General features: G+C 41.4%; 1 protein-coding gene across 1 annotated transcript in view; it reads left to right on the plus strand.

Moving 5' to 3' along the window:
- The window catches only part of plpp4 (phospholipid phosphatase 4), a 38,323-nt gene that overhangs the window by 2,224 nt on the left and 11,418 nt on the right, over positions 1-24,681 (plus strand). Inside the window, exons 2-3 of the mRNA XM_071913312.1 lie at positions 18,545-18,653; positions 23,353-23,443. Coding sequence (XP_071769413.1) covers positions 18,545-18,653; positions 23,353-23,443 — 200 coding nt within the window. The remainder of the gene's footprint in view (positions 1-18,544; positions 18,654-23,352; positions 23,444-24,681) is intronic.

A 24,681-nucleotide genomic window follows, 5' to 3' on the forward strand; every position in this document is an offset into this window, starting at 1 on the left:
ATAAGACACAGTGGCCCTCTGGCCCTGAAGGGCAGCAGTTCTTTGTTCCTGTCTCACCTTGAAACCTGAGGCGAAGTCAGCATAATTGGGGTGATGTAATCTTTGTTTTGGTGTTTACCGAAGGTATAAGGGACAGGTGTTGTTCAGCTCTTGGAAAAACTGCCGTTCCTGCTCAGTGCCAGTTGTGATACTGTAGTTTTATCTTGGAAATAAAATTGCAGCCTTATCTGTGCTTACATGTTTACCAATAAGATTTTGCAGTCATGTATTTCCTTGCTTCCTTGCTTAGTTAAAACATTGCTTTTCCCATTAGGATTCCATTTTATTACTTCACTCTCTTTACTCTGCTGTACAGTATTAAATATTACCAACTATGAGAAAGAAATAGCTGGTATGCTCATTTTGCTGTTCATATTCATTTGTAATTGTGAACATGCACCAAGGGATGGTGAAAATGAATTAATGAATCTTTTGGGCTTATAACCCGAGTGGAAGCATCAGAGAGAGGTATCTTTAATCAGAGATCACACATTCTTCTAAAGGTGATGCAAGCTCTTTCATTCTCTAATCTCAAATCTATTTAAACAATATCGATTGCAACACCACAACACAAGGAACTTATTCTCTGTTGTTTTAAATGCGGTTTGGTAATGTGGTGGTCTATGTTGTTTTCTGATATTTTTGATGTATTGCCAGTAATTTGCACCTATATAGTGCTTGACTGGTCATCCACACCAACTGTTTTTTTTCTCACAGAAAACCACATCTCTCTATCCTCTGAGGACTGCCTCGGTTTGTATGGGGGGGGGGGGGAGAAAATCAAAAGTAACAGTGCTGAATTCCATGCATTATTCACATCCAAATTCTGTCAAAGATGACCTACCTTTGAGGGAATATTACTTTTTTGTCTGCCCTTGCTTACCAAGCTGCCTGTCTGCTCCAGGCCCCAGGAGATGCACTGACCTTAGCGATGGGCTAAGTATGTGACGTTAGCTTGACCCTGTGCTATCACACTGCTAATGCCATGCAGTCGTCATAGCATGGTAAGCATCCCAGTCTCGAGTCTCACGGCTCCCTGGAGTCAAACAAAAGTTCAATCTAAATGGAAATGGATCTTTGACATTTAACAAAGTGGAAAAACAAAAGCTGAAAACAGAAACAGAGAAAAAATATAAAGATTTTTTTTTCTGCTGTTTTTTCCTTTTCCGTGAGGTTGTGAGGTAATGAGGTTGGTGCTATTTTCCTTTCCATGTAATCCAGAGCAAAACAAGCAAGAGCTTAGACAAATACCAAGAAGTCATTTCTTCCTTGAATGGTTGTGAGGCAGAGCTCATGTTCTCAATCAATCAACACACTCTCAGAGTTGAAGTTGCTACTTTTTTGTTCCTCAGCTTATGATAGATGGCTCGATACTTGGATAAGCAGATAAATCCCAATCTAGCAAAATATTTGCTCAAAGGAGAAAATGAGAAAAAGAGAGAGCGAGAGACAGAGAAAGAGAGAGGACATGGAGTAAGGATTGTTTTAAGATTTGACCGATTGAGACCAGAGGCAGAGCAACAGCAGATGGAGAGGCATTTTCATCAAATAACAAAGCACCTAAACCACTCGAGGAACTCCTTAAGATATCAGAGCAATCTAAAAGCTTCTTGATGGAGTATTTGTCCAGAAAAGAAGGCAGTTGCTTTAAGGACTGAAAACAGAATGGCTTTGTTTGTGCCTAGGGTAACAATTTGGGCAAGGCAGAATCAACCCTCGGATATTACATGGAATTACTGTGGCGATAGAGCAGGGACATCGTCTATCCCATAGACTGGCAGGGCAGCATGTCCAACACTGGTACACAAGATGATGTGCCCAAGAGTTTATCTAAATACCCCCATGTAATGTTTTGATCAGAGCTGAGCTCAAGGATGAAATGACATTTTGACATAGAGACAGTTGTCAAATGAGGTGAACAGAGGAGGCTACGCTGGTAAGAAAGAACAGGCAGCCTTCATCCCTCAAAACAGAGCGCGGCTCACTGCAGAACATCCTCTCTTCTCAGAGGAGGGCTTAGGAGCAGCCCTGGGATACAGCCCAGAGCCCTGGCAAGTCTCAGAAAGCCTTGTGAGATGTTGAGGAATAATAGAATGTCAGGCCTTAGAGTGTTTAAGAATAAGCGGATTGTTTAGCTTGCACGTCGAGGATGAGGTCTCTCGCGCTGTGGTTTTGAGGAGAAAATCTCTTTGTAGAAGGTTGGTTACAGCGTCATCAAGACACATCGCCTGTTTCTGTATACAGTAGTTGATATGTGGGGGAAAAAAATCTCTTCTCTCTGCTTCTAAAAGCACATTTTGGGGCAACACGTGTCACTGCTAAAAAAAGTCTTCATTATCTCAAACTCCATGTTTTGAAGAAGGTCCAACCGTTTTATCATTGGATGCACTAAAAAGTTAAACAAGAGTTGCTGACATTTTTTTCTTGCTGCAGGCTGCTGGCGGTAACTGCTACTGTAAGCTTGGGCGCCATAATGGGGGGAATTGGGGTACTGACTCCCCAGGGCCCCGAGCTGATGGAATGCCCCTAAGGTGTCTGATCAAAAATGCTTTTTGTGGTCCTCAAGTATATATGCATAAATAATTTATACTTTTATTTCACACTGCTGTGGTTTTGAAATGGGGTTTGGTTGAAATCTACAAAACTGCAAACAAATACAGCTTTCTCATATACTATACAGCAACATTTGTGTGATCCGAGACAATTGGAACAAGCAAGAATACAATTTGGCAGATTAAAACAAAATTGTCCTCCCCAGACAGATTTTGGTATGCTTATGACAGCCAGTTAGCCCTATCAGTATAGTGCCCAAAACCCATAATTTCAATTAGAGATGTGTCCCATAATTGATCAGTAAATGAGTGTTTGGGTTGTGGATGGGTAGATATAGATGTTTGTCATAGATGCAATAATGGTGGTGTGTGAACAAGAGGAAAGGGCTGTGGAGATTAGAGATATAACAATATAACAGCGCTGAGATACACCATGATTACAAACTGTGTCCACTGTGTCCATGGTTTAAATACCATTTGTTGCATGTTTTGCCTAATAAAATCACTCACATAACTTGTGCATGAAGCTTATATGTCTCGTACAGCTATCTTCCACATGCTGTTGTCAGTTAACCACTAAAAACGCCAGACCTTTGAACCCCCTCCGCTGGACGAGTAAAGACGCCAATAGACCACGCAGCATTACAGCTGATGTCGGCATCCACAGCAATCTAATAAGCTAATGCACAAAGGAAATAAAACGTCATGCTGTCAAACTTTATTTATCAAACAAAAACAACACAACCAAATCAGTGTTTGCATTTTTCTATCTAAACTATAACTATATAGGCTACAGTATACAGGGGGGAAATGGAGCCATAGCCATTACTTGATTATATAACATATTACAAGCACTTCACCAAAAGCGCTTCAGCCAAATGCCAAAAAGCAATAAGCAGTTAAAATGAACAGCAAGTATAAGGAATAAAAAAGAAAACATGACAGGAATTTAAAAATTTTATGCAGGCACTCATCACACATTTCCTCTTGTAGTATTATATAGTATAAAATAATAGGAACTATCCAGTACAGATTAGATTTGCTAAATCTCAAATATAAAATGAGCTCTGTCCATGAAATACGTCTTGGAAAAGGCTTTTACACACACACTCGTCTCTCATCTCTTCTCCTCTTATTCCCCCGACACTCAGTCAGCACACACACTCTCACAGGGTTTCTCTGAAGCTCTTCCTTGGCACGGTTTGTCTGAAAAAAGTCAGTTCAAACGTTTCTGACCCGTAGCTGTCGATATCCATGTTTTTACCACATATATTGCAAAGAAATACAGTAGTGCAATGAATGGTTTCAGTTCATCCACGGACAAATCCCACGTTTCGTGTCCAGTAGCTCTCGATCACACTTGATCAATGGAAAAAATGCAGTGAATAGCATGGAGGAGGAGAGGGAGAGGCGTTCACACCTTCCACTTTTCCACACCTCGTGCAAATCCATTCAGAACCTTTTGAGATATCCTGCTACAAACAAACGGACCAAACGCCCCTCCAACTCTGTTGACGGAGGTAAAAAGGGTAATATCGTGGTATATTGTCAAACCGTGACAATAATCGAACAATGAAAATATACCGTTACATCCCTCATGGAGATGGAAGTTGACATAGACTTGGAAGCAGAGAGAGGGGGACATTTATGTAAAGAGAGGAGAAAAGAGAGTGAGACAGAGAGATGGGAAAAGATTGAATGGGCGGAGAATGAAATGGACGGAGTAGCATGTGTCTGAGGGAGGGAGAGCGAGAGAAAGAGGGAGAAAAGCATGGATCAGCAAACTCCACAGGTGCTGCGGCAGAGACGAGTGTGATTCCAGTGACAGTATAGGAGGCCGGCTACCACATGAAGACCAGGGATTCCCTGACAGCTCGCTCTGTCACCGCTCTAAGCCACTCTGGCGTTTCATTCTCCACAATCGTTTGATCAGCTCATTACATCTCTCTGTCCCTGCTGTCATCTATCCAACCCCATCCTCTTTATCCCTCCACAGGCCTCAGATCACTCACATCCTCTCTGTGTGTCCTTCTCACTGTTTCCTCTTAAAGCAGTACACCACGTTTTTTGGGAGACTGGCCTGTTGGTCACCTTACCCATTAAAGTGATGTTGTAGTACATTGGGTTGTGTAGCTTCCTGGCCATGATATAACCCCAAAATCAGCGATTCTCTGTTATCTGTTGCTCCAGTAGAGAAGATTGGAGAATTGTGTTTTTTTTCCCTCCATTCACTGCCATTGTATGGCGAAACAGGTCTGAAAATCACACTTCTAGTACATAAACAACCATGAACAAAGCAGATTCTGACAATAAAAAACTAGTCATTCTGCTGAAATGTTTTATTAAACCTTTCAGGTCGACAAGTGTAACACTGAAATCTGGTCAGAAGAATTTTGCTGTTACCCTTGTTCAAACTGAAAGGTTTAATAAACATAAAGAAAGCAACCTCCCAAAAACTTGATGTATTCCTTTAACAGCTTATTCAGACCAGACCCACAGTCTCACTCACACACATCAAGTGCTAAGTATTCCCTCCTCCTCCTCAACATGAGATTCATATTCATCGAGGCAGACGTATTTGCATAGTGTCACCTGGGATTCATTACACCATGTCTTAGGTATTAGGTGAAAAATATGTTTATGTTGCTCACAGCCTGCAGTTGATGTAAGTATTTTTGGGCAAAGTCATAACCACTTTTCCTTAACTTCATGGTGCGAGTAATGCCTTACCCCCTGATGTTGCTCCTTTTGGATATCATGACTAAAGTTTAATTAAAAAAGATTGTTTGTCATATTTTGAACAATTGCAAGTCTTCCTCCCAAATCCGCCCTCATTCCCAGCCCACCCCCATGGCACTCATTATAAAGTGAAATTAAGAAAATTAATCAGATGCCACCGTGTTTACGGGGGTGCATTTAATCAAATTCCAGTCACTGGAGATTAAGTGTACCATTAAATTTTGTGCTTATGCTGGTGAGGATTTAAATCAATAAAGGGCATTTTCAAATGGATAATCGCATATCCTGGAGTTTATCTTCCAGTAGGACTATCAGGAAAATACATCCTGACATATCTTTATCCTGAGGAAGAAATTCTTACTACAAGATAGTATTCTGGTAAATTTTCATTCAACATTCAGTGTGAAAACACAATCCTGTGTTTTTTGGGGGAGTTTTACCTCTTAAGAGACTCAAATCTGAAAATCATATTTCAAAAGTTGCAGTCCAAATAGCGGTATCCGCTATTTGATTAGAAGCATTATTTTTTACAAAATTCTGGATAACAAAAAATCAAAACCTACGGTACTTAAGGATAGTTGGCAAGGTGAGTCCTTGGATTACTAAATGATAAAACTTTTACTGTCTGGTATTTTAGATTATGAGCTTGAGAGTGCAGTTCTGAGATAATGAGCATCAAAGTTTTGACATCCCAGCCAGCAATCTATCTTTATAGTACAACACCCCAATCATACTTTGAATGCAAAATATCAAAATCCAAATTAGAAATTAGATTTTCTTTTATAAGAGAACCCAAACAGAGATAGAACCTTATAATTCTATAAAGCCAATCTGAGTTCTCTAAGGTTCTGTCAGACTGTTTATTATGAGGTAACCTCAGTTTCAATGGGAAACTGGAATGCATCAAATTACATCAATGTTGGTGTAGTATTATATTTATGTACACTCCTTAAAACCCTCACCCCGGATTCCACTTTAAAAACTCATTTCATCATAACACCCAACTTTCTGAGTAAAATATTAAAACAATATTAAACAACATCTGTATCAATCCAGTGATATACTGACCAGCATGTCATTGTATGTTTGGCTCATGCTTGCCCCAAAGTAAAATAATCTCATTTCCTGCACATATTTTTGTAGTACTCTTAGCACACTGTTGTTTGTATCTCACAGAATTCCATGAGGATGGATTGGACTTCTTCCTGGCCTTTTTTCCCCCTCCCCAACGCTCATTGTCTTTTTCTTTCTTTTCTATTGATGTGGCTGCTGCTCTCCCCTGTTCATCTGTCTCACTCAGTGTCTCTGTTGTTCTCTGTTCATCTGTCTCACTCCTCTCTGCTGTCTGTGTTTCTGCTGCTCTGAGCCTAAAATACTAATTCAATATATAAGCCACATGTCACGGAAAAAAAACATCTTTGGAGCTGCACTGTTTCTGATAGGAAAATTCATTCAACATCATATTGGCTAACTCAGTGTGTCACAGGAGTTTTGGAACATTAATTGGGATGGTAACAGGAGTTATTTGATATTACATCCACATAGTATAGATTCATCAGCAGATAAAGAGAAATAACCTGTTGGCAAACAATAATGATTATTTCTAGGCCATCTGATGTTAGGCTTGGTAGCTAGACTTATAGCTAGCTATTGTTAGTATATCAGAAAGCTAGCAATTTAGTTGGTGAACCAGCAATGAGCCTTGATTAAACCTAAAATCCTCACTTTTCCATCGTTATTATCATGAAAAAGTAGAGTGATCTTTTCGATTGGTCTTTACTGAAACATTTAAGTTTGGGATTGGATGAGAAATAGAAGCTTATAGTGCCAAGCTGAAATGCAGTTTCTGAGATAGTTTCTGAGAACTTACTTACCAAATGCTCTTTTTTAAAATACAAGAAAATAACACCACACAATTTAGATTAAAAAAAAAACACAACCAAAAAACAGTTGGAACCTTATAATTCCAAGCTCAGGAGGTAATTTAATGAATGATGAATTTAAGGTAATGATTTTACATGTACTGTATTGTAGCTCCATACTGTATGTCGAGTATTTTTCTGTAAGACTGATGTTATGCCCGCGAGTCTAGAAGTAGATGATGAAATTTTCAACCATGGCTGGTATTCAGTAGCAGGCAGGATGAGCAGTGGGGGATGCTGGGTAGACGGCGGCGTGGACGGAGTGTGAAGTGACAGTTCCTGTCGGCACGGAGCACAGAAGAAGATCCCTGCACTGTCTCACCCTTCCTCCCATCATGCTCATTCTATTCCTGTACTATCCCTCCTCTCTCTCTTCATTCCCCACCCTCTCTCTCTCTCTCTCTTTTTTTTTCTGTCACTCCTTTTTTCCCTCCCTTGCCCCTCTCTCAGGTGTTTTCTTGGATCCGTTCCATTTCCTGTCATTTCCAGCCCGCACTCTTATCTGTAGGAAGGCAGATGAGGGGGCAAAGAGATGAAAGACTGCAGTCTCCTGGCTCAAATCTCAAAATATACAACAAGCAGGCCCCTCCCCGCCTGGAGTAGTCTTTGTCATCTGTGTGCATGCATGCATGTGTGTGTGAGGTGTGTGTGTGTGTGTATGGATGTCCATCCATCAGGCCCCTGGGTTTTGCTGTCAGACCAAACACTTTCCTTGATGGCCCCTTTGTGGCTCCCTTCTTCAGACAATGCAGTGCAGACTGATAGCTCACTCTCCCAAAACTTTCTGCCACTGCTAGGTGAATCAGCGGATATACAATATATATAATATATATATATCACAGTCTGAGGAAGTTAAGAGTTAGAGGAACATCTGACAGTTTTACAACTTTCTAATTTTTCTAATTTTCTATAACAGGAATGATTACACGGGTATGTTCCGTGGTTTAGTAATAAATTAATAAACCGCCACTCAGTGATCACCATAAGGCGCAAACAACCTATATTATCAAAAATCTCTATTATTTTCAGATAAACATTAATTTATGCTTTATTTCCCCCTTAAAAGACCCTGTCATAACCTACATGAGCTTGATACTACTTACTATGATCTATATTAAATTTACATATAAATAAATCTAAATCTACAAAGATTTATATCAGCCTAAAAAGTTGGATAAACTCTTTTCTGCAAATAAAAAGGAGGTGAAATTGAGTTTAGGTGGGTTTACCCTCCTCTACATCCCTGTGTGTCTCTGCATGTGTGCAGGTTTGCATGTACAGTAGAACAAATCTTTATTATCCTCATTATCCCCAAATGGAAATTCAGCTCTTGTCAAAGCTAAAAGGTTTAGTTTTCAGGTTTGCTTATTTGCACATGCAAATCACGAAAACTGAATGAGAGAAGAAATATAATCTTCTGTCTTTGCAGGTGAGACAGAAGAAATCCTTCGAGGCTTATAAAAAAAAAACACCTCCTCCTTCAAGAAAAAGAAAAAAAAATCAAGATGACAAAGAGAGACACGGGTGAATTGGAAGACAGAATCAAAATTCACCATGGAGAAGAGTGGTACACAGACAAGAAAACACAAATAACCAGCAAGAGAAATGAAATAAATTCAAATAGCCCTGAAACTTAAATTGCCCCGAAGGCAGGGAAAGAGTGTAGAAGTGCGAGAACATATACAGTTTACAGATCAGTACACATCTAAGTGGTTATAGATTCATAAAGTATAGCATCACTTTGTGTCTGTGTGTGTGTGTGGGTGTGTGAGAGAGAGAAAGAGTGTCTGCCTGCATGCATGAGAATATGTACAGTATCTGTCTGTGTGCATCTACTCTCTGTGTGTGTGTGTGCTCTTCCTTACTGCATCTTGGCTTCTGATGCTGCTAATGACCTGGTTCGATGCTCTGTGGGTGTGGGGAGGGGTGTGTGTATGTTTTCCCCTCTCCGCTGCGTCCCATGAATGAGCCAAGACTGCCGAGCTGGAATTTCTCTTCTGATGCTGTCGTCTTTGACATTTGCTGGGATGAATAATGAGCATGTCAACACTGATAAATGTCAGTTTGGTGGCCCAGTCCCATATCTGTGCCGAAGATCACAGCCAGTGTGAGTGATCATGGTGTCTTGGTCTAATTCTTTCCACCTCCGTCCTTCCTACCTCTCTCGTTCTCTCCCCGCATGTTTACCCTCATGCCGAACACCCGGCCAATGCACACAAGCAAAAGCACACATACAAATGCACACACACTCATACTGTATACACACAAGCGTCTACATACATACTGTGGCGCTGTAACATTGTGTATGCGGTTAGCTCAAACACACAGATTCCCTAACCTCCGAGCTGACTGTAGATGTCAGTTGTTTTGCCTGCCGATTTAATTTTCTGTGCCTGAGCGGGGCTGTTTTTTTATGATAACAATCAGTTTCAAAGCGGGGACATGTAGCGTAACCCAGATTTAACCTTGGATGAGTAAAGAACTTAGAGGTATACTGTCATATAATTCCCGCGAGTCGTCACCCTTCAGAGAGTGTGGTTTAATCAGAGCTCACGGGATGATTATATAGCGCTGGGGTAAGTGTAACTGTTAAGTGAGCATGAGTGGAATAAATTCTTCACCTAAATGTAGTGCAAACAGTTCTGTTTCATACCAGTTATTAAAGGAAAAATCCACCTTACACACTGGCAATGTACCTCGCCTTTCTGGGTCCACTGTTGTTCGGTGGCTTATTTTTCTTATTCTCGTGGATAACCGGCCAAACGCAGAGGATGTCACGTCACATCACATCAAGATATTTCCAACGCAGCTACAACCATTAGCAGTTTGATAGAAGAGAATTTTTCAGCGATCTAAAACATTAACAGTAAACGATTTTAGTGTCAGCCCCTCAGAATAAAGCGAGGGCTTCTTTCTACACTCACCATTTTGCACCGACGTTCAACAATCATACAGTGAGAAATCCATTGTAGAAGAGGCAGAGATACCAATTCATCCACTGACAGCTGCCTCAATAGACCAGAATGACACAAGACACAAGACATACTGTGTGTTTTGAGTGTGTTTTGAGTGGGTCGAGACTCACTTTTTCTCCCCTATACCTATAACCCACAGTTGAATGCAATAAGTACATGCCTGTTCTCTGGGTTTTTGAGGGAAAGTTGGTATACCAAAATAGTAAATCACAAAATAACTCCTGGAATGCATTGAACATCACAAATTGTTTATATGTAACAGTCTAAGAGTGTCCCAGCGTGACGTTTTCCTTTAACTCTATATGGCGCAGTAGCCGAAAAGTGGTTCTTCGAAGCATAAAAATGCAAAGTGTAGAACTGAAAGTGAAAAACTCAACAAATCTGATGAGCCGATGCTAATGGAATGGTAAAGTCGACGTATTTACCCAGCACGCTCCATGAATATGTGGCTTGGACCTATTGAGCATTTGCAAAGCCTGCTGGGAAATCATCTGAGCACAGCAGCCTTGCTCCTCTCTTTCCTGCTGCGAGTCGGGAACCCCCCCACCATGCTTCCTTGATCCCCCAATCCCTCGGTGTCCCTTGGCTGTGTCTTGCCAGCTTCAGGCCATTGCATTTCCTAATGCCTGCCACAAAGCCGGGCCCCTGACCTTTCTGAAAGTGTCCCTGGAGCTTTCATCACGACGAGACACCTGTAGTCGGCCCGAGTCGGCCCTCATTTCTCTCCTCATTATATTGTTTCTTCTTTAATACGCCCTCTTGAATTGGCCGGTGTGAAAGGGTAATTACGCAATGTGATAGAAATTGATCCTGCATTTTCCCCCGCATCCTCCACCGGGGTTTTGAGTGACAGGGAGACGATGGTGTTTTCACTTTTCCTATTCCCTTTAGCCAACTTGTGAAAGGAAATCTCTGGGGAAGCCAGAGCTAGCCGAGTGTCACTCAGCATCTATCCCGTTCCCCTCCTCACTCCCCGGCCCTGCTTGTCACGGGGCTGCTGCTGAGCATTCTTGACACGTTTGGCCAAGGCCCTGACTGTAACCACTAACACAAACGGACAGACAGAGAGGGAAAATCACACCTGCAAAACTCTGAGCTGCAGTGTACAGTATGCGGAAGCCACTGGGAAAATACATAATGTCTAGGCTGTCTGTTTTCAACTCGTCTAAAAGCAACTGCATTGATTAACTACGGCTTGGAAACGGCTTGAAACGGCTTGGGCGTTTGCTGTAAGGGGCATTCAGGACACCCCTACACATTAGAATTTTCCCCTGAGCAGGTTGTTTGACTGTGATCCTTGGCTAAAAATATAATATATCCCACTTGTTTCCGCTTTTTTCTCCTCTGGCTGTGGCTGTGATGTCGGGTGTGAGAATTGATGTGCTTCTCCATTTATCCTCCCAGGCGTACTATTTCCTTAGCCTAAAGCTCCAGTCCCCCGGCCTCAGTCCTGTCTCCGACGCCCAGTCTTTAAGCCCATCTCCACTGCCAGCCACACACTCCTCCACAACCTCACATCCAGCTTCAGTACCCACTGTTTCCAAGCATCTCTGTGCAATCTGGCCCCTTTACAGCCAAAACGTGCAGCCTCACATCTCTATTACTTTATGTTTCTGGAGCCGAGGAGGCCCATGGGAAACAGCTGGGTAGATTGATACTAAAGTCTGCTTGAATCTCCCTGTCACAAAAAGCACAGAAACCGGCCCCTTACAATCAACACCACATATAAACACACATTGATTGTCAAGACAGCAGCACCGAGCTCTGGGCTAGCGGTCCAATAAAGAAAGAAATAAAGCAGCATAATTAAATCAGAGATGTATCCTCAATCTGCTCCCCTCTTTCTCCACTGTGACCCACCCCTAATCGAATTGCAGCAGTGGTGCTTTATTAAATCAAGGACACCCAGCTGTCTTTATTTTAATCCAGCCGTACCAGACGAGCTAGATTTGGCTTTTCCGGAATAGCAAACTCAGGATTTTTACTGCACAGGGTGAGAAATTGCATTTTAAGTGATAGAAAATACCTATTCTGTACTATTTCATGACAGCAATGTTCAGTGTGTTAGCTGTGGATTTGGAGTAAACTGAGGCTCCCCTGCGGTGACTCACATCCGTCAATCATGGAAATGTTGCTTTTTAAATTGTACACAGGTTGAAACATCATGACAGCACATTTTACGGACGTACAAGCTCCTGACAACCTCCTGTTGGTGGAAAATAACATTGTGAAAATACATTAGTTTACTGTATATCTATCAAACCTGAGTCAAAGAGTGTTCACAAATACTTTCTATCATTTGTTTTAGTCTACATGTGGGTGGGTTTGCCACATTGCACAACACAGTGCGTGCCAGAAAGTTTACTCACTTACTTGACACATACAGTATGTGGTGTGTATGTCACCTCAAGTCAAGTCAACTTTATTTATACAGCACCTTTCACGCAAAACACTTTTATTACAGAGCGCTTCACAACTTTAAAAGAAAAAAATGATATAACAGAAAGCAATGTGAACAGACAAAAAAGAACAAACACATTCCAGAAAAGTAGATAAAACACATCAGTCAGCGAAAGGCCACAGAGAAAAAGTGGGTCTTTAAATGTTTTTTAAAATGCCAGAGGGTTCTGCTGACCTAACATTTTTGGGAAGCTTGTTCTACAGTCCAAGCATGGTCAGCCTTTAATATGAGCCTGGACTGTGGCACAGCCAAGAGCCCCTGGTCAGAGGGCCCAGGCATGCTCAGTGTGTTTTGTCAGTATGTTGGTGATTCGGCCAATCCATGACTGCCTGCCTGTATGTCAGCCACTATTGGAATAGTTTCCTCTATTTTCCACTCTCTACCATTCTCTCTCTTCCCATCTCTTCTTATCTCTCATTTCCATCCCTGAGTCTCTCCTCCACACTCTAATTTTCTACACACTAATACATGTTTTCAGACATAAAATGTATTAAGGCCTATAGGCTCTCATCATCCACCGCTGACCATTTAGCTCTATTGAGCAGCAAAGTTCACCAATTGGATGTGATGGCCTTTAAGAGGCCGAATGGGAAGTTACTAGTGGCAAATGAACCAAGAGATGCACTGAAGAGAAGGGGAAGTGGAATTTCCCTCAGGGCTCAACACAACCTCTGATCCTCGTAGCCTGTAAATCTCACACAGCCACTTTTCACTTGCTCCCCGCTGTATGACTGAATGGCTGAAGTAATGAGTGGGAGTGACATTAGGGAGCCATCAGGCTCAGAGAGAAAGGCGGCGACATACCTCTGAACTGGTGTGTTGAAGCGATTTCAACTTATGTCCCAGACACTGGCAGATGATCAGCTCCAGTTGGTTTTTCCCCTGTCCCTTCGCTACACAGGAGAACTTGGTCCTAGCCCATCAACAGATCTAAACTTTTTAATTTTGAATACTGCCCTGGATCATGATTGGTTTAAGAAATACAAACTCGACAATGGCAGCAGTCATACTTTTACCCTGCACCGGCACAGCGCTAACACACAGTGAAACGAAGTGAGAAGAAAGGCCGTGCGATGTAAGACTACAGCTGAACTTACCCCAGAGGAGGGCAAGACAAGCTCAGAGTTAACTCTAACACAGATCTCCTGCTGTGTGTGGTGCATTGTAAAGCTATAGTGCCTGATATCTCCCACTCCCCTTGAGAGGTGAAGGTCACACACCCCGACTGCTAAGTGAGCTATGCGGTGTAACAGCTGCTCGGTGGCGTCCTGCACCTGTAGATAAATGCTGTGTGACTGTAGTTTAATAAGAGCTTCAGGCTTTTTTGCTCTCGCTTGGCCAACCCCTGCAAGCAGGTATAATACGATCAATATTGATGAAATTGCTCTGCTTCTGTTTGGCTATATCTGTGTTAGGTTGATGCACGAATGCTCACACAGACACACACACACAGGGATCGAGCCAGAAGATTACTTTCAGACTTGGGTTTGCGAAAATGGAAGCTTGCCTAAAGTAAATAGTTTAATCCGAACTGAGCTTTTCCAAGCTACTGTATGCCTGATTGCTTTGCAGCATATCTAACTAATCAAGGAGGAATTTCTCAACTTTTTTACATTCTGTCATGGCGGCACAGCTTAAGACATACAGTATATTCCCAAGGCCATATCTGTATATTCTCCTCACAATGCATTGTAAATCAAGACCTTTCGAATTAGCTGCTCCTATTGTTCTTGCTGCCATGTGCTATATCTCTCTTTAAGTGTTGCAGCTGGGGAGAGAAGAGATCTTGAAAAATAACTCAGCTTTATCTCCTTGCCTGCGGTTATGCTTGCCAGTTTCAGAATATGCGTCTAGCAGATGGATAAGGATTGGTGATGATAAATTGGTCCAATTGTGGATCTTTTATGGAGAGCAACAGAGGAAGATGCAAAGTGCTAAAAAGTTGTTCTGATGGAAAAGGTCAGACTTCAAGTTTTAAAGCCAGGACCAAAGGGTAATTATAATCTGTTCTGTATGGAAATTAATGTGAATGTATGTGGCATACCCTTTGTCCATAGAACATTAACGGCTCCTACAATTAGGAAACCATTAGCAGGAAATGAGGCTTCTCAGCATTATACCTCCCTAAAGTTTTCACCAAGTCTGATGGCAACATCGATTATCATTAAGAACTTCACACATTCTCTATAAGACTGACTAGGCTGTCTTGAGGCGAGCGGTCATTCAATAAGGTTTTGGCCCCTATAGAAGGCATTGTGCCTGTGCTCAATAACTTCACTAGAGCTAATACAGACAAATAAAACAGAATGAGGTGCTCCCCAGGCAGCCAGCAGGCGGTGCTGAGTTCAGGGCCTTTTGTGTGCCTTGTATTTATGTCCACTTAGTAAGCTCATCTATTCTGGCCAGAGTTTGTGTCAGAGGGCCTGGGGTCTCATTGTAGCACCGATGAGAGTGTGCCTCTGCAGACAAACAATGATCTGCCCCTGCACTGCGAGCAGGCATGATCAAACAAGATCAAACACTCTTCCTCTGCTCCTTTGCAACTTCATCTCCTTCTTTCCCATTTTGAGTTAAACCTGGCCCAGTCCTGATTGGATCTCATGTCTGTCTCTTTCTCTCTCACTCTCTGCTTCTCTGTTTCTCTCTCTCTCTCTCTTTGACGTACACACACACGTGCACACACACACATACACACACACGCACACACACACACACACAAACACACACACACACACACACACACACACACACACACACACACACACACACACACAGGAGGGCTTGGGACCAATGTGATTACAATTATTCCCCAGCAGGATAGATTGGCGTTCATGCTGTGTATGTCATTACCTCTCCGAGCTCTGACATTAGCTCTGCTAATGTGGCTGTGATCAACACTGTCCTTCCTTCTTCACACTGACAAATGCGCCCACTGTCTCAACCTGTAAAGGATGCTCATCTTATTGCTTTGATCTCTGCCTGTAAATTACAATAGAAGTAACATTCATTTCCACAAAAGGACAGCCGCCTCTATCCATGTGGTTGGAATAAAAGATAAAGGCTTCATTAATTCTAACTCTGTTTGACGCTGGGAGCCTTGGAGCCCTTAAAGTATGTCAAAAGCCTATTGGAGTCTTTTTTAATCAAGTTTATAGTTTGAAAGAAGAAGGTGAGGCAAAAACTCAATCTGAATCTCGAGCCGAGGGAAATCTTTGTAGGTTGTATTGATTTGTTAGAGGAGATTTGATACTAATTTGAGATTTGATTCTCCAAAAGAAATAGAAATATTATTGCATGTCCAAAAGGCATTTTTACTTTGAGCTTATGAAAAAGATCATCCCCAGCAAACATTTTGATGTTGAATAGATGCTGATACAACTGCTTGCACCGACATTGAAAACCCATATAAATACAGTGCCAAAATGAAAGCTGAAATGTCTATTGTCATTCACAGCTGCTACCTGCATCGTTTTATGAAAAAGGACTTAAATATCTTTCTGATATCAATTCAAAACAATTTCCAAATCTGTTTTATTAAGAATTCTTACTGTGCCATATTAGAATATTGTCTAAATCTTGTGCTTTTTTGTGATTGGATGTTGAACTTGGCTGTCAAATGCTTGCTGGGTCAACTTCAATTTGAATGTAAGGCCATTACATCCAATGATACAATTGCCCATTTAATGCATGTCAACACGTTTTGTTTCCCCACAGCCTTTACTGAAATGCACGCCCTTTGACAGGACCTGTGCAATTCCTTATGTTTTTGTAATTGTGTGCATGTCTATCCTAACATGAACCCACCACAGCAACTATCCTGCAGATCACTCTTTATCTGCAGGGTTACCTTGGGTGAGTGTGTGCCTGAAACCCATGAAGATGTTAGGGGGCTGGATGCAAGATAAGCCTTGCAGAGTGACAGGTAGACTGCTGCAGTAGTCGGTGATCTGGGAGGTGGGGCGGCCTGTGGGTGTTTTGGGTGAGGGTGGGGGGCATGGATGTGGCTTGACAGACTCTATGTCTCTACATGCATCAATGTGCTTTTAATCCCTCGGGACTAGATTCTCTGTCAGTGAAGTCTGAACAAGGGAGCTTAAGAGAAGAGCAGCTGGGTAAATTGAGTAATTCATGAAGCATATTGTGTGTCATTAGCACAGTGTAATTTGTTGTGCGCCGCATACCATAAATGTAATGCAGTAGAGGAATCATGCACAGAGGCTCAGCAAGGTGTAAAATGAGCTAGCACTGATTAGTCTGCTCTCTGCAAAAGAAAATCATGACACATAGTAATCAGCAGACCAACAAATAGACTCTCCACAGTGTGTACTGGGCCGCATGTCTTAAAAAAAAAAATGGAAGAGATTTTTCATGAAACATAGTTAAAATTAAAAGCAACCCATGTTAATCCGGGAAAAGTTTTCTGAACATGCACATGCCTTTTAGGCAATGGCCTGCTTCACACTTCAACAGTTAAACACATTCACACCTGGTAGCTGCCCAGCTCATCCTCACTCTTCTGCTGTTGGCCAATGAGCAGCTCCACTGGAGCAGATAGGGGATAAATGCCTTTCTGAAGGGCACATAGTTGTTGAATGTGGGGAGAGCATTGGGCTACTCAGTCACTTTCTCTGCCGAGATCTAGCCAGCTAGTCTGGGGGCTTGAACTGGAATCGTTCTGGTCCCAAGAATGCTTCTCCAACCTTTAGGCAACTGCTTCACCTCTTTGAAGTTTTTTTATTTTCATGAGCCATCTTTTTATGATTGTAAGACAACACACCAGCATTTTATAATAAAGCACATTGCGGTTTAAGCAGTGCTTCTGTGCATGTACGTAACATACTATAACCTTAGGTTCAGTCACTAACGTTAACTAGCAAGCCAGGTAGCCTAAAGTTACTTTATTCTCCATAAAAGAGATGAAGGTATCTAGCGAGCCAGAGAGCTGAGATCATAGTCAAATAAAGCGAGCCAGAGAGCTGAGATCATAGTCAAATAAATTGATAATTAAGTAGGTCTATATGTCATGGCAAAAAATGTGCCAGAATCTGTACTTGTTTTTTTGGATCCTGCATGGGGTATTTCCTCATTCAGTCACTTATTCCCTAATTCCAATACTAAATTTCCCCCAAAACAAAATTTGTGTGATTGCTTTTGCATTCTGTTGCCAGCAGACAATTTGCCAGCTATACTGTACTGTAGTTTCAAATGATCCACTTATGCTGTGAGTCTAGCTTTTTAAATATTTGGAGCTCACTATGGTTTTATGAAGTAGCTTGTAACCCTGCTGTAGAATAGAGGAGGCTATTGAATTGTTTGAGAGTGGGGTGACAAAAAGTCTTTGTTCGGACGACAGAGAACAAGGTCGTGCCTGACAGATCTCTGGGTGGCCAGGGAGAGACTGGAGGAAGCAGGGGCATGCTAATTTGTTCCTATTCAATATGAGTGTGAGGCAGCAGGGCTCTTTAGTGTAGGTGATGTAGGGTGAAGCCGCCCAGCCCACATGGCTGCCTGCCTCAGTGTTGTTTATCCTTGTGGAAGAACATTGGTCCTTTGTGACTGTGAAAAAACACATTTAAGAGTCTTTCCAAAACTCCATGCAAGCATAATCAAATATACATTGCACACACTGCTGTTGATGAGTGATTTAAATATTTGAATACTGACATTATGGTGAAATGAAAGTTTGGATACAAAAACAAGGTAAATGAGTTATGGCAGAAGTTCAGTGCCCACAACAGAAAATCCAATCAAACACCTGGTCACACATTGTAAATTGCACTGGATAAATGCATCTGCCAAATGCCTAAATATAAATGCAAAATGAGTTACTAGACATTGTATGTTTGTTCTGTTCAGATTTACGGAGTTCCTGGAGCCCTTTGAGAGAGTGATTCAACCAGAGGAGCTTTGGCTCTACAAGAATCCTCTGGTGGAGTCAGACCACATCCCCAAGAGGGTCATGTTCGTAAGTACATGTCTTATTACCCGTTCCTTATATCACACCCTTGATCACCACTAAAGACTTACTTGATCATTATTGAGGTGTAGCTTATTGGTCAAAAGGGGCACACATCCTCTGCTTAATTCTTAGTAATCTGTGTAATGCAGAAATCCCTCATTTAGGACGATCAATACTGTAAAGCCTCTTCTTTCCACTGCTGAGGTGAAGTGCATTATGGGACTGGGATGATTAGTAGTTTTGGATGTAAATATCCTCTCCTCATGGACAGAACTGGGCAGCGCAGGGTTGTGATTCAGTTCTCACCAATACAACATGGACTGATAATATTTCTGCCAACGACACATGCTGTAAACAACGAGCAAATAACCCCAAAAAATCTCTCTGTAGACACTTGGATCCAGCACATATTGGAGCATCTGTACTGATTTCATTCTCAATGCAATTCTCTGCAAAAATGAGCAACAATCATTGGCTGAAATACAGTTACAATATACTAGGCTTCCCAGTGTTCATTTTAAATGTAATATTGTTGTGAGTCATATGCTGCTTTCAGACTTAGATGGCAGACAGTAGATGGTCTCATTTTCAAGGAGAGATGATGATACAATATGACAACACCAACAGCAAAAACAGCTGTTGGAAAGATATATATATATATTTCAAATTGTGCTGTCTGCCACCACGGATTTCCACGTGTTCAAAAGTCAGCTCTTCTTTTAACAAGAACAACAAAATTAGAACTTCTTATGACATCATCTATTTGGGAAACAATTTTAATACGATCATTTTGTGAGTTCCCAATATGTTTGACAGTTGCAACTGCCCTGTTGCTGAATATATAAAATGTGATATGAACCAACTAAAACTGTAGAAGCTGGCAGGCTCAGTAGAATGTGCTGCCCTATCAAGCACAATGGCTTTTTTAAACAGCTATAATGTGGATGCCTTCTGAATGTGTTTACCATAGTGCTTGTCTGGGGAAGAAATGGGATGATGATGCTGATGATGACATTGGTCATTGGTAGAACACTATACTATGGATATCTAATAAAGTCTTTGTCCACCACATCAAGCTGTCATTAAGCCATTACTCACCATGGGCTGAATAGAAAGAAGCACTTAAAACACGTCCTTTCATCACAATAACACCATGAAGCAATGAAATGCCGTTCTAGCACTTCTTCTGATATGAAGAGCGTGGCAGAAGACCAGCAGCCAGCAGAGTAAACAAGCAAGTGTGTGAGAAATGCTAAAAAAGTATCAAATGGACTATTATAACTGAAATGTTGTGAGAATTGTTCAATTTCAGCTATTTAAATACATGTTTAACTGCAGTGTGAGTGAAAGGACGTGTTTTAATCGATTTTTGGCCTTTTCAGTGTGTATTCAACAGCTCTACAAGTGGAAAGCTCTACAGTGAAATAAGTGATGAAATTTTGAACACAATCAATTGTCATGATGGCAAAAACTAAGAAAATAAGGCCCAGTTTGAAAATCCTTTATCCTTTATACATGGATAAACATAACAGGTTTAAAACATGAAAAGAATTGGATTTGCTCACAAATGAAACGTGAGCTTTGAATTGCTCAACAACAAACAATTTGTGAGGTTTAAGAATTTGAAAGTGCATCAGGCGGCTAAACATCCTTCCAGTGGACTTCAAACGCCACTTGCCAGCCAGTAAACGCGCACGCACACACACCCACACACACACACACACACACACAGGAACGCCTATACAATTAAACTTCCTGTGCCAATCACCTGAAGTGCTGAGGTGCCAGCCAACAGCAATAGATAAGCCCATGGGCTATCAACTGCAGTCCATTATTTCCATTTCCTTTTTACTATGTGCTTCATAAAAAATGTTGACAGATGTCATTAACTTCAATGCCCATGGATCTTCGATAATGACAGGCCACTAAAATATCAGTGGAAGATAAAGGCCTCCCGCCCATATGCCTCTTGGGGAAAGTGCTGGCGGTGCTGACATCCAGCAGTCACTCTCCTTCAATGTCATCTGTCTGACAATGGCCCTGAGGTGTGGGAAATTTATCTGGGCATTAAAAATAGGCCATGGAGAGCATTTCCATGAAGCTACATGATGACTCACTGTGACCTTCATTAAGATATATTAGCTTGGATCCAGCCTCAAGAGTCACTCCTGTTCATTTTAATTTGAATTCTCTCATTATCTGTGAATATTGTGATACACAGGACTGGCAGGGCTGTCTTGGGTCTGCTATCCTGAATCCATTGTTGTCTGGACCAATGATCTTACAATCCTAATCCTCCTGATCAATAACAGTAGCGAAAGGTTACATTACTCACTTGGGTGTGTGTAAACACAGGCTAACAGCATACAGCCCACAAATTAGCAAGTCCAATCAGAGACCTCGGTGCCTGAAAATGAAAGCTGCATCCTCAGAGGAAACCCTGGCTGTTCGCATACATCGGCAAGTTCAAATGTCATGTAATTAGTAAATGAAAAGGAAAATGAGCAACTCAGGAAGCTGGATTCAGAATGTAACTAATCATTCAGAAAATAACTGAAACTGGTTGTGTTGAATATGATTGTTGAGAATTTACTTAACTGGTTGACATTTGCACAGCGTCGACAGTGAGAATCTCCCTAAGAGCCGCACATGTGAGTTTAGTCCATCTTCCGGACTGGCGCTTTGTGAGAGGCATCAATTGTTTAATGGGATTTAGGCAGGTAGAGATGTGTACTCACCTCCGTCAAACATGGAAAAAATTTTAACATTTTAACACCCTTAGAGATGTGACCTTTGGAAAAGAAGAGATACCAGTAACACTTGCAGTACTGAGAACAATTATATAGTCGTAAAAAAGTCTGTAAAACAATCATACAAAAGCATATGCAAAAAACACACTAAGATTAGCTAATAGAATAAGAATGGAATTAATAGATTAGATAAGAATGGTTCAGTTCCAGTTGGTAGGTATCACTCTTATGTCCTGTACCCTGTATGGTATATTTGCATGAAAATCCTCTATTGGTTTGTTTTTTTATTCATATATGCTTTTGAGTTGTTTTACAAACCCTGATGAAGGCCATGTGACAAAATGTGTTGGTTTTACTAATATATTATTGTTGTCAGTACTGCAAGTATCTTTTGCCCATTCCATGCACATATACGCTATAGTGGGTAAAGTTGTGCCAGAATACTATACGTGCGACCATTTACATTAATCCTTAAAGATCTTTTTGGAGACTGAAATGTGTTTCCATGGCAACTCAAATCCAATAACTACCGGTTTCCTCATCTAAATGTAACTGTTCACATCTCTTGACAACTGTATTATACTCCGAGGATGTCAAGCAGTTTGAAGGGCGAACGGAAAATGCTGTCAGGAGATGATAAAAGAAAGCTCCCAGGTAAGCCAACAGTGGCCAAATGCCGACAACCCCACCAACGTTGAGCCAACCATGTCTTCCTATTTCCTACTCAGGCTAGTTGTTGCCACCTGCATGAATTCTGAGCCTGTGTGGAAGAATGGCTCTCAGCCTGAGGAAGCAGTGTTCCCCCATTGCACACTCCCTCCCAACTTCAGTGATGACCTGATCTGAACTTCTGTGACTGAGGTGTCTTAAGGGCAGTGATACACAGGCTAACTTTTTGGCAGCTGTTGAGTTGCCTCTGCATTGTTGCTTTAATCACGTTGTTGCCAGGAAACATTTTAATACATATTTGACCCTGTCTCTCTAAGTTGCCTGTTTCTGCATTGCTCAGAGTATCCACCACTCTTGGTTGGAGTCTGACAGTGAGTGCAAATAGTCCAAATGTCACATTGTCACATATACTGTAAGTGTGAGGAACTTGTGTGGATCCAAGTATCAGTCCAATTGCAACCATACCTTATGGCAGAAATATTGAACACACAACCCTGCACTGCCCAGAGGTTTACTGTCTGTCATGTCTTGCACTGTCCCTTTGCCCTGTATGTGCGGTCCTGTTCTTGCACTATGTGTGTCAGTAGCTACAGTGTGTGCTTTGGAAGTCTAGTTGTAAGCTGACCATTTGACTGTAATTGTCAACTGCTGCTTAACCCATGCCACCTAGACAAACTCCTGTCCTTACTGAATACATTGTGGTTGATTCTGATTCAGGCAGCAACTAGGAGTGTAAGCATGAATGTGAATCAGAGTGTGATTGCAAATATGAGTCCAGCTACTTCAAAGTGGATAGTGAGGATAGATTGTGATAGTGAGGTGCAAAATGAGTTTATAATTGGCAGAGATATGCTGATGTGCAGACAGCTGAACTGATGCACGGCAGTCCTGGGAAATTCAATATGTGTGGCATAATGATGGAATTGAAAGCCCCTCTTTATTTTCGCTATCACTGTTGCTTAAGGCAAAGAAAAAATATTGAATTTGGCCAGAAAGTAATTAATACTTTCTGAGCCATGAATAATTACTTAGGTGGTGAGGAGGCCCAAATCTCCTATCAAGTGAGGGGCAAAAGTCTTTCCTGCACAGGAACCCCCAGAGAACAATAAAGAGCCTTGTTTGGCATCTTAGTTTGCCTTGTTAAACTCTGCAAAATGGATAGCTCCATGTCATTCCCCGAGGCAGGAGAAGTCATTTTACGACAAACCTGGAAAACAGACCCCATGGAATGATCTAGCTAATATCAGTGTAATAACTGTAAATTTGTCTTGTCTTTATTTCCTCAGGCAATTTCCTTCCTCACCCCTTTGGCAGTGATATTTGTGGTGAAGATAATTCGGAGGACGGACAAGACGGAGATCAAGGAGGCGTGTTTAGGTATGTGTAGCCAGTTACTTGAAATGTTTAGTGATGTCTTTGTTGCTGTTGGTCGCAATCTCTGAACCTGCTTTGGATACGCAAATAAGGGGTCAGTAGACGACGAAATCTACATGATTACTATTATTATTATGGTGATTAATGCACCTAGATGCTGCTGGTGAATAATTATTTTTTGAATAACTACCAATTGGTATTCAAATAAACAACCTCCATAAAGCCTTGTCTCTTTCTCACTTTTCAGCTCTTAAATATCTCCCATCTTTCCCCCATTATGCCTGGAAGCCAGGTATAATTGTTCATCCAGTTCCACTTTATTGGTGAATTTGTGTTTAATGGTGCAGATCATTCAATTATCTGTTCCTGTTGTTATAGTCAATACGGCACAGCACAAACTAATCTTAATCGCAGCAGCTATGAGTATTTACATCCAGTTAAAATTTCATGCTATTTGTTTAAGTCTCAACCAGCAATCTGGGCGTTGCTTTCATGTTGATTTTTCCCTTTTGCCATCTCCCTTGGGTTGGGAGGCCTGCAGAGGCTGAGGCACATCAGAGAGCATTAAGAAAGTTTAACACAAATCCAATTAAAGAGACACAGAGAGATGAAGAGAGTGGAGAGAGGGTGGCTCAGTGCATCAGTGTAGAGATTACAGTCCTGTGTAGCACTTAACAAGCCCATTACAGCCTGCAGAGCAGCACTGCTACAAGGCTTTATTGCTGTACGGGAAAACATCATCAGTCAGAAAAAGAAGAAGAACAACAACAACAAAAAAAAAACACCAGAGAAAGGAGCTTATTATTCCAACAAGTTTCTGCATGATCATAAATTTGAACACTGCGTGGCTCCCAAGCTACCTATAGACTTTTTTCATCAAATTCTCCATTTTCTCAAGCTACAAAACACATCAGTGATAAGTGGCTGTCCCCCATGCTCCCACTGATTGAGTAAGTTCAAAGCTGTCCCCAGGGTCCTATAATTTTAAATACATGAAACAAACTTTCATACAGATACAACTGAGCTGGCATAAATTAAGGCTATTGAGTTAGATTTATGCCTGTGTAATATCAAAGAGACTTAGTTTTACTAATATAGTGCATTTAACTTTTGATAGTACATTCTTCCATCTCCCCACCTCTTCATTTCCTTTGGAGTTAAGGGAACATAACGTTCCATTAGTACAGTTGTCTAATAACCCTTTATCAGTCCCCAACTCCTGCTGTTTAATTGCATGATTC

This window comes from Centroberyx gerrardi, chromosome 15 (assembly GCF_048128805.1).
Source record: "Centroberyx gerrardi isolate f3 chromosome 15, fCenGer3.hap1.cur.20231027, whole genome shotgun sequence".
NCBI lineage: Eukaryota > Metazoa > Chordata > Actinopteri > Beryciformes > Berycidae > Centroberyx > Centroberyx gerrardi.